We start from the raw sequence: 8,830 nt of genomic DNA on the forward strand, positions 1-8,830 counted from the left end.
GGGGGAAGGAGAACACTTTGGGTCTCCCATGTGTCACTGGCGGTGGGGGGCTGCTGCCCCCCTTCCTCGGGGGGGCTGGGGTCCCAGTGCTACCAGGTGGGTCCCTGCCCCCCCCCCTAACCCCCCGAGCCCATCTTCTGGCCCCGTCCCTCCCAGAATCGCCACCTCACACCACCCCCCCGCCCCCCAAAGCGGCTCCTTGCCCCTTCCTGGGCGCCCCACCCTGGGGGACATGTGGGACTGGGGGCCACTCCAGCATGACCCCCCCCCCCCCAACTCGGTTTTAACTGCCCCAGGCCCAGCCCTGCTGGCAGCACCCACCCTCTTTAAGGAGGGGGTGGCTGGGAGCCCCCGCGAGCTGGGAGGGGGGCAGGGGAGCCCTCCAGTGCCAGGGGTCGTCCCCCCCCAGGCATCAGTGGGTCCCTCCTAGACCCTGACCTCTGGATCAGGGCTGGGTGCTGCTTGGGACCCCCCCCCCCCCAGGGCCCTCTGCCTCTTCTTGCCTGGAGCCCCCAGAATGCCCAGACCCCCCCCCACCCACCCACCCTCCAGCCCCCCCCCCCCCCTGCCTTGCACCAAAGACAGATCCAGCGGACACTGCTGCCAGGGAACTGGGAGCACTGGTGCAACTGGTGTGCGGGGTCTGGAGACGCGAGGAGGGCACCGGAAGGGTGCAGAGGGTACCTGGGGGCACACTGGGATGGGAACTGGGGGGCACTGGGACGACCAAGGGGATGGTCACCCTGGGGTCTGGGGGGAGGGCACCTTTGGACCACCCCATGGGGGAGACCCGCAGCCCTGGTATAACCTGATCTGGCAGAGCTGGGGGTCTGTCATTTGGGGGGGGGGGGTGTGTCTGATATTCTCCGGGGTGGCACTGGGTGGGCGGTCCCCGTGCCCTCAGCCCCTTGCCCCCACCCCAGCCCTCTGCCCCTCCCCCCTGTGACCCGCTCCCCAGCCCCATAACCACAGCCCTGTTGCCCCCAGCCCCGTGTCCCCCAACCCAGCCCTCTGCCCCTCCCCCCTGTGCCCTCCTCCCCAGCCCCATGCCCCCAGCCCCACACCCCCTCCCCAGCCCCGTGCCCCCAGCCCCATGCCCCAGCCCTCTGCCCCTCCCCCCTGTGCCCCCCTCCCCAGCCCCATGCCCCCAGCCCCACACCCCCTCCCCAGCCCCGTGCCCCCAGCCCCATGCCCCAGCCCTCTGCCCCTCCCCCTTGTGCCCCCGCCCCAGCCCTGTGCCCCCCTCCCCACAGCCGCAGCCCTGTTGCCCCCTGCCCCACTCACCCCCACCCCCCGGCTGGCCGAGGGGTCCCCCGCTCCATCTCCCAGCCTCGCCGGCGTCCAGCTCCGCCGCGCAGGTGGCCGGGACGCAGAAGGGCCGAGCCCAGCAGGGCTCGCTGGCCCGGGTCACTTGCCACCAGTCCTTGGTGGCCTCGCTCGCCCTCGGCCACGGCCACGTGCCGCCCGTCCTCGGCGCGGTACCCGGAGGCGTGGAGGGCGCGAAGCATCGCGGGCGCCTGGCCCCGCTGCCACTGCCGCCCCTGCAGCCACCAGCGCCGCGCCAGCATCGCCCGCCACGCCGCGCCTGGGGGCCGCGGGGCTCAGCGCCAACGTGGCCCACGGCCGCCACAGCCCCACACGGGAGCGGGACCACGGGCTGCAGGGACAGGATGGGGCTGAGCCCCATGGGCAGCTGCAGGGACAGGGGGCTGCTGGGCCACGTGGCCACGTCGTGACCCATGGCCAGGCTGTGCCCCATGGCCACATCGTGACCCATGGCCAGGCTCTGCCCCATGGCCACATCGTGACCCATGGCCAGGCTCTGCCCCATGGCCACGTCATGCCCCATGGCCACGCTCTGCCCCATGGCCATGTCATGCCCCATGGCCAAGTTTTGCCCCATGGCCAAGTTTTGCCCCATGGCCAGGTCGTGCCCCATGGCCAGGCTCTGCCTCATGGCCAGGCTGTGCCCCATGGCCACGTCGTGCCCCATGGCCAAGTTTTGCCCCATGGCCAGGCTGTGCCCCATGGCCACGTCGTGCCCCATGGCCAGGCTCTGCCTCATGGCCACATCGTGGCCATGTCATGCCCCATGGCTACGTTGTGCCCCATGGCCACACTCTGTCCCACAGCCAGGCTCTGCCCCATGGCCACGTTGTGCCCCATGGCCAGGCTGTGCCCCATGGCCATGGGATCCCCCCCCCAACCCTGGCACTGCCCCACGGCAGTCCCGCAGCGGCGGGCCCATGTGCTGGTGCCCAGGTGCCCGTGCCTGGGGTACAGGGCACTGGGGACACTGGGGGCACTGCGGGCACACGTGACGTCACGGCCGCGCGCCGCGCGGCGGGAGCGGAGGATGCTGCGGGCTGCGGCGGTCCCGCTCGGTCGCTATGGCAACCCCGGCCGACCGGCTCCCGCCTCACCATGGCGACGGCGCGCGGCAGCTCTCGCGAGAGTTGGCGGGGCGGCGGGGCGGGGCAGCTCTCGCGAGGTTTGGCCGGGAGACGGCGCGGGGCATTTCTCGCGAGAGTTGGGGAGGGTCGCGCCCCCTTCCCGACGTGCCCCGCGCGGCAGCCATGCGGCTGCGGGTGGCGGCGGGCGGCCCCGCTGCCCTGAAGGTGCTGGCGGCTGCCGGGGCCGCCGCCGCTCCGGTGCGGCTCGTCTGGGGCGGCCCCGCAGGTGAGCGGCCCCCCCTTCCCTCGCGGTAGCGACCTCCAGGCTCGGCCGTTCCCCCGCGGCCGGGCCTGACAGGCCTGTCCCCTCCCTCAGGGCAGCCCCTGGCCCCGCTGGCCCCCCCCTGGGTGCCCGCCCTGGAGCTGGACACCGGCACCGTCCTCTTCTCCCCCAACGCCATCTGCCAGTGAGTACCGGGGGCGGGGGGGGCGACTCCCCAGCTCCGGCTCCCGCCCACCTCCCCCCTCATACCCCCCCCCCCAGGTTTTTCTTCTTGGCCTGCGGCGAGGAGCCCACCGACCTCACCAACCAGTGGCTGGAGTGGGAGGCCACCGAGCTGCAGGTGGGTGCCCCGAGGGGCAGGGTGGCCTCCCCCCCCCCCCCGAAATTGGGATTAACGAAATTCCTCGGGGCAGGGTGGCTTCTCGTCTGTCCCGTCTGTGCTGTCATCCCCCCCACACCCCGGAATTTGGAGTAAGAAAACTCCTTGGGGCAGGGTGGCTTCCCACTCCCCTGCCCCAGCACTGAAATTGGGAATGGGAGAACTGGGGCAGGGTGGCTTCTGTCTGTGTCGTCTTCCCCCCAAAATCAGGATTAATGAAACTCCTTGGGGCAGGGTGGCTTCCCCCCCTCCGAAATCGGGACTGGGATGTGGTGGCCCCTTGTCTGTCCTGGCTGTGTCCCCCCAGCCTTGAAATCGGGAATAAGAAAACTCCAACTCCTTGGGGCAAGGTGGCTTCCTGCCCCCAAAATTGGGAATAAGAACATTCCTTGGGGCAGGGTGGCTTCTGTCCGTGTCCTCCCCCCGCCCCCAAATCAGGGTTAACGAAACTCCTTGGGGCAGGGTGGTTTTTCCCTGCTCCCTCCTCTGAAATCAGGAGTAAGAAGACTTGGGGCAAGGTGGCTTCCCAGTCCCCCACCACTCAAACTGGGAACAAGATGACTCCTTGGGACAGGGTGGGTTTCTGCCCCCCCTGCCACCGGAATCGGGAATAAGGAAATTCTTTAGGGCAGGATGGGTTTCTGCCCCTCGCCCTGAAATCGGGAATAAGAAAACTTGGAGCAAGGTAGCTTCCCAGTCCCCCACCACTGAAACTGGGAACAAGAAAACTTCTCAGGGCAGGGTGGCTTCCCCCCCAACTCCTAAAATCAGGAATAAGAAAACTCCTTGGGGCAGGGTGGGTTAGGGCAGCACTGCACGCACGGGGGTCGCTCGCCCAACGCGCGTGCCGCAGGCTGGTTCCACCACAATCCCACAGCCCGCGCTTCCGATGACACGTTACATTTCTCGGGAAAACGGCACCTGCTGGCGCCGCGGGCGGTGCTGTGTTCGCTCAGCACCGCGCCTGCGCCGCAGCCACCTCCGAGCCTCCCCAGGGTGCTGGGACTGCGGCCGAGCCTGTGGGTAGAGCTGAGCAGTCGCTGCCGCGTTAATTTGGCTCCTTGAGAGTCCGAGGAGGGACCGGGCTTGTCTCGTCCGTCCCCTACGGAGCCATCCTTCGGGAATGGGGAGTGCCGGCAGCTCTCGATACGCCGTGGCCGGTAGCCGTCCCACCGTGGTCGTTACACCGAGCCAAACAACAGTTCCAGAGCTAAACTGGAGGAGATGCGAGAGATAACAGCTGCAGGGTGTAAAAACTGGGATATAAATAAGGAATAGGGCTGCAAAGCTGAACGGGAACGTGAGGGATACAGCTGCAAAGCTAGACCGGGATATACATAAGAAATATAATTACAAAGCTAAATCAGGATAGATGTAAGGAATACGGCTACAAAGCTAAATGGGAACATATATAAGGAAATATATAAGGAATACGGCTGGAAAGCTAAACCAGGATACGTATAAGGAATACGGTTCAAAAGTTAAAATAGAACACGTATAAGGAACACGGTTCAAAAGGTAAAGTTAGAATATAAATAAGGAATACAGCTGCAAAGCCGAACAGGAATATATATGCAAGAAATACAATTACAAAGCTAAATCAGAATATATGTAATGGGTATAATTACGGAGCTAAACCAGAACGTAGATAAGAACTATAGTTACAAAGCTGAACAGGAGTGTCTGTAAGGAATATAGTTACAAAGCTCGGCCAGGGTATCTGTAAGGAATACAGCTGCAAAATTAAACTGGAATATATATTTTAAATATGATTACAGAGCTAAACCAGTAAGGAATACAGCTGCAAAATTAAACTGGAATATATATTTTAAATATGATTACAGAGCTAAACCAGTGTGTATAGATATATAAAAGAAGTAAGATTACGAAGCCGGAGCAGAGTTTATAAGGAACACAGTTAGAAAGCTGAAGCAGAGCGACGTACGTGGTGTGCCGCCGTGCACGCTGCCCTGCCTGAGCCCTGCGTGTCGCTTGCAGCCGGCAGCCTCGGCGGCCTTGTACGCTCAGCTGGTGCAGGGCAAGAAGGGAGCGGAGGCGGTGGAGGCCCTGGGGAAGCCGCTGGCTCACCTGGAGCAGAACCTGTCCAGGAGAGGCTCTGCCTACCTCGCCGGGGTGAGTGGGTGCGTGGGGAGGGGGCAGCCCCTTCTCCCCAGGGGGGGGCTGCGCCCGATGCCACCTGCCCCACGCCGGGGCTGGCACCTGGTGGCCCTGACCCCGTTTTTCTGGCCCAGGCCACCAGGTCAGTGGCGGACGTGGTGGTGTGGGGCACCTTGTTCCCTGTCCTGCAGGATGAGGCCAGCCTGCCAAGTAAGAGCGACGCCGGGGTGCGGCGGGGGAGCGCGCCTCGCGTTCCTGCCGCTCTGAGCACCCTGTCGCTCTCTCTCTCTGTCCTCCCCAAGGTGAGCTGCGGGCGCTGAGGACCTGGTTCCAGAGCATGACGCTTTCCGAGGCCTGCAAGAAAGCCGCCAGCTCCGTTCTGATGCCCGAGGCGCTGCTGGAGTTCAAGTCCTACCTGCAGAAGCAGCCTCCGCCCCGCCTGGCCATGGAGAGAGCCACCAGCAACGAGCCCGAGGTGCAGACCCCCAGCCCAAGCACGAGTCCTGGTGGGGCTGGTGGCACCCAGCACGCGGCCCCTCACTGGGAGCAGCCTTCCCCGCAGGAGGAAGAAGGTGCCGAGCGTGCTCTGACGGAGGAGGAGATCACCGCTGCTGCAGACGCTTGGGCCCGCGGCACCGCGGCGCTGCCCCAACCCTGGCAGCCTCAGCAACCTGTGTGAGTCCCGAAATGACACCGGGGCTCCAGGCCTCGTCCCACCTTCTTTTGGGGTGTGGGGTGCCTCCGTCGCTCCGCGCACCTTCCCTGACCGCCCCCGTCCGCGCCAGGCTGCCGGTGGAGGGCAGGAGGAACGTCCTGATCACCAGCGCGCTGCCCTACGTGAACAACGTGCCGCACCTCGGCAACATCATCGGCTGCGTCCTCAGCGCCGACACCTTTGCCAGGTGACAGCTGGCTGCGGGCAAGCTCCCTGGGGCTGGGGGGATTGTTATGTTGGGGGGGGGGGGGGGGCAATGGGGGGTATCTTGTGCCCCCAACACCCGCAGGGGTGTCACCACCCCCTGCCTGCAGGTACTGCCGCCTGCGGAACTGGAACACGCTGTACGTGTGCGGCACGGATGAGTACGGCACGGCCACCGAGACCAAGGCGGCGGAAGAGGGGCTGACGCCCCAGGAGATCTGCGACAAGTACAACGCCATCCACGCCGACATCTACCGCTGGTTTGACATCTCCTTCGACTACTTCGGCCGCACCACCACGCCGCACCAGACCAGGTGAGCGGCTGCGCTCCCCGGGGGGCTCCCAGGGAGGGACCCCCGCTGGGGAGGTGTTGGAACCCCAGCGCTCCTGGCTGATGGGGGCTGCCCCCTCCCCCCTTCCTTTTCCTCTCGCATCCCAGGATTGCCCAGGACATCTTCCAGCGCCTGCTGGCCCGCGGTTTCCTGCTGGAGGACACGGTGGAGCAGCTGCGGTGTGAGGGCTGCCAGCGGTTCCTGGCCGACCGCTTCGTGGAGGGCACCTGCCCCTTCTGCAGCTACGAGGAGGCACGAGGGGACCAATGTGATAAATGTGGCAAACTCATCAATGCTGTGGAGCTGAAGGTGGGATAAAATCCCTTTGGGGACCTCCCCGTTCCCCCTCCTGCTCTGCCCAGGACTCCCAGCCTCGTCCTGTGCTCCCTCCAACCCACGTTTTTCCTCCTGACAGAACCCGCAGTGCAAGCTCTGCAGGGGCGTCCCCGTGGTGAAACCCACCCAGCACCTCTTCCTGGACCTGCCCAAGGTGAACTTCATCCCTGGGGGAGTGGGGAGGGGATGGGGGGACCCCCCTGGTACCACTGACACCCCCCCACACACACACACGTGTGTTCCCCCCCGCCCCCTGCAGCTGGAGGGGCGGCTGGAGCCCTGGCTGGAGCAGTCCTGGGCCACGGGGGACTGGACGGCCAACGCTCGCTACATCACTCGCTCCTGGATCCGGGATGGCCTCAAACCCCGCTGCATCACCCGTGACCTCAAGTGGGGGACCCCCGTGCCCCTTGATGGCTTCCATGACAAGGTGGGTCCCACCTGCCCCCCCCCCACCTTTGCCCACCCACCCCCCCCGGGTGTCCCTCGCTCACCTGTCGCTTTCTCCCTCCCCCCACCCCCACCCCCCCCAGGTTTTTTACGTCTGGTTTGATGCTCCCATCGGCTACTTGTCGATTACGGCCAACTACACGGATCAGTGGGAGAAGTGGTGGAAGAACCCGCAGCAGGTAGGAGCCGCGGGGAGGAGGCAGGGACAGAGCTGGACGCCAGGGTCCACCCATGTGTGTCCCCGTGTCCCCCCCCGCCTCTCCCCACTGCGTGTCAGGTGGAGCTTTACAACTTCATGGCCAAGGACAACGTCCCCTTCCACAGCGTCATCTTCCCCTGCTCGCTCCTGGGCGCCGAAGACAACTACACCCTGGTGAACCACCTCATCGCTACAGGTACCAGGGGGGCAGCAGGGAATGGGGAGTGGAGGGTGGGGGGTGTCTCCCTGCTTCCCCTCAGTCCTGGGAACATCCCGTCCATCCTGAAATCTGCGTTTGGAAGCCTCGGAGTGCGTCGATAGCATCTCCCTGTGCTGTTGGGGGGGGTGGGGGTGGTGGTCCCTGCCTGGGAGGGGGCTGCATCCATGCTCAGTGGGGGTGGGGTGTTTCCCTGCTTCCCCGCTTCCCCTCGGTCCTGGGAACATCCCGTCCATCCTGAAATCTGCGTTTGGAAGCCTCGGAGTGCGTCGATAGCATCTCCCTGTGCTGTTGGGGGGTGGGGGTGGTGGTCCCTGCCTGGGAGGGGGCTGCATCCATGCTCGGGGGGGTGGGGGGGTGTCTCCCTGCTTCCCCTCAGTCCTGGGAACATCCTGTCCATCCTGAAATCTGCGTTTGGAAGCCTCGGAGTGCATCGATAGCATCTCCCTGTGCTGTTGGGGGGTGGTGGTCCCTGCCTGGGAGGGGGCTGCATCCATGCTCGGGGGGTGGGGGGGGTGGGGGGTGTCTCCCTGCTTCCCCTCAGTCCTGGGAACATCCCATCCATCCTGAAATCTGCGTTTGGAAGCCTCGGAGTGCGTCGATAGCATCTCCCTGTGCTGTTGGGGGGTGGGAGTGGTGGTCCCTGCCTGGGAGGGGGCTGCATCCGTGCTCCGGGGGGGTGGGGGGTGTCTCCCTGCTTCCCCCTCAGTCCTGGGAACATCCCGTCCATCCTGAAATCTGCGTTTGGAAGCCTCGGAGTGCGTCGATAGCATCTCCCTGTGCTGTTGGGGGGTGGGGGTGGTGGTCCCTGCCTGGGAGGGGGCTGCATCCATGCTCGGGGGGGTGGGGGGTGTCTCCCTGCTTCCCCTCAGTCCTGGGAACATCCTGTCCATCCTGAAATCTGCGTTTGGAAGCCTCGGAGTGCATCGATAGCATCTCCCTGTGCTGTTGGGGGGTGGTGGTCCCTGCCTGGGAGGGGGCTGCATCCATGCTCGGGGGGTGGGGGGGTGGGGGTGTCTCCCTGCTTCCCCTCAGTCCTGGGAACATCCCATCCATCCTGAAATCTGCGTTTGGAAGCCTCGGAGTGCGTCGATAGCATCTCCCTGTGCTGTTGGGGGGTGGGAGTGGTGGTCCCTGCCTGGGAGGGGGCTGCATCCATGCTCAGGGGGGGTGGGGGTGGGGTGTCTCCCTGCTTCCCTGCTTC

The 8,830-nt window shown here is 65.3% G+C and overlaps 1 protein-coding gene across 3 annotated transcripts; it reads left to right on the forward strand.

Annotated features, from left to right (window-relative positions):
• Positions 1–2,551: 2,551 nt before the first annotated feature.
• MARS1 (methionyl-tRNA synthetase 1) lies at positions 2,552–7,739 on the forward strand. Of its 3 annotated transcripts, none has more exons than XM_040581254.1 (14): positions 2,552–2,679; positions 2,770–2,860; positions 2,938–3,016; positions 5,054–5,188; positions 5,308–5,383; positions 5,476–5,648; positions 5,724–5,848; positions 5,959–6,075; positions 6,203–6,406; positions 6,532–6,733; positions 6,840–6,914; positions 7,020–7,190; positions 7,294–7,389; positions 7,488–7,739. In XM_040581254.1, the coding sequence occupies exons 1-14, from the start codon at positions 2,577–2,579 to the stop codon at positions 7,728–7,730; spliced, it is 1,890 nt and encodes a 629-aa protein (XP_040437188.1). In that variant the 5' UTR covers positions 2,552–2,576; the 3' UTR covers positions 7,731–7,739. The 3 variants fall into 3 exon arrangements, with proteins under 3 accessions (XP_040437188.1, XP_040437189.1, XP_040437187.1); XM_040581255.1 differs by having other exon boundaries at positions 5,736–5,848; XM_040581253.1 differs by having other exon boundaries at positions 5,476–5,848.
• The last annotated feature ends 1,091 nt before the right edge of the window (positions 7,740–8,830 follow it).

This window comes from Falco naumanni, assembly GCF_017639655.2.
Source record: "Falco naumanni isolate bFalNau1 chromosome 20 unlocalized genomic scaffold, bFalNau1.pat SUPER_20_unloc_2, whole genome shotgun sequence".
NCBI classification, from domain to species: domain Eukaryota; kingdom Metazoa; phylum Chordata; class Aves; order Falconiformes; family Falconidae; genus Falco; species Falco naumanni.

Coding starts and splice junctions, on each gene's coding strand:
- MARS1 (XM_040581253.1), top strand. CDS start 2,577: ATGCGGCTGCGGGTGGCGGCGGGCGGCCCCGCTGCCCTGAAGGTGCTG. Junction 6,734..6,839: donor TCAATGCTGTGGAGCTGAAG/GTGGGATAAAAT, acceptor TCCTCCTGACAG/AACCCGCAGTGCAAGCTCTG. Junction 6,915..7,019: donor TCTTCCTGGACCTGCCCAAG/GTGAACTTCATC, acceptor CGCCCCCTGCAG/CTGGAGGGGCGGCTGGAGCC.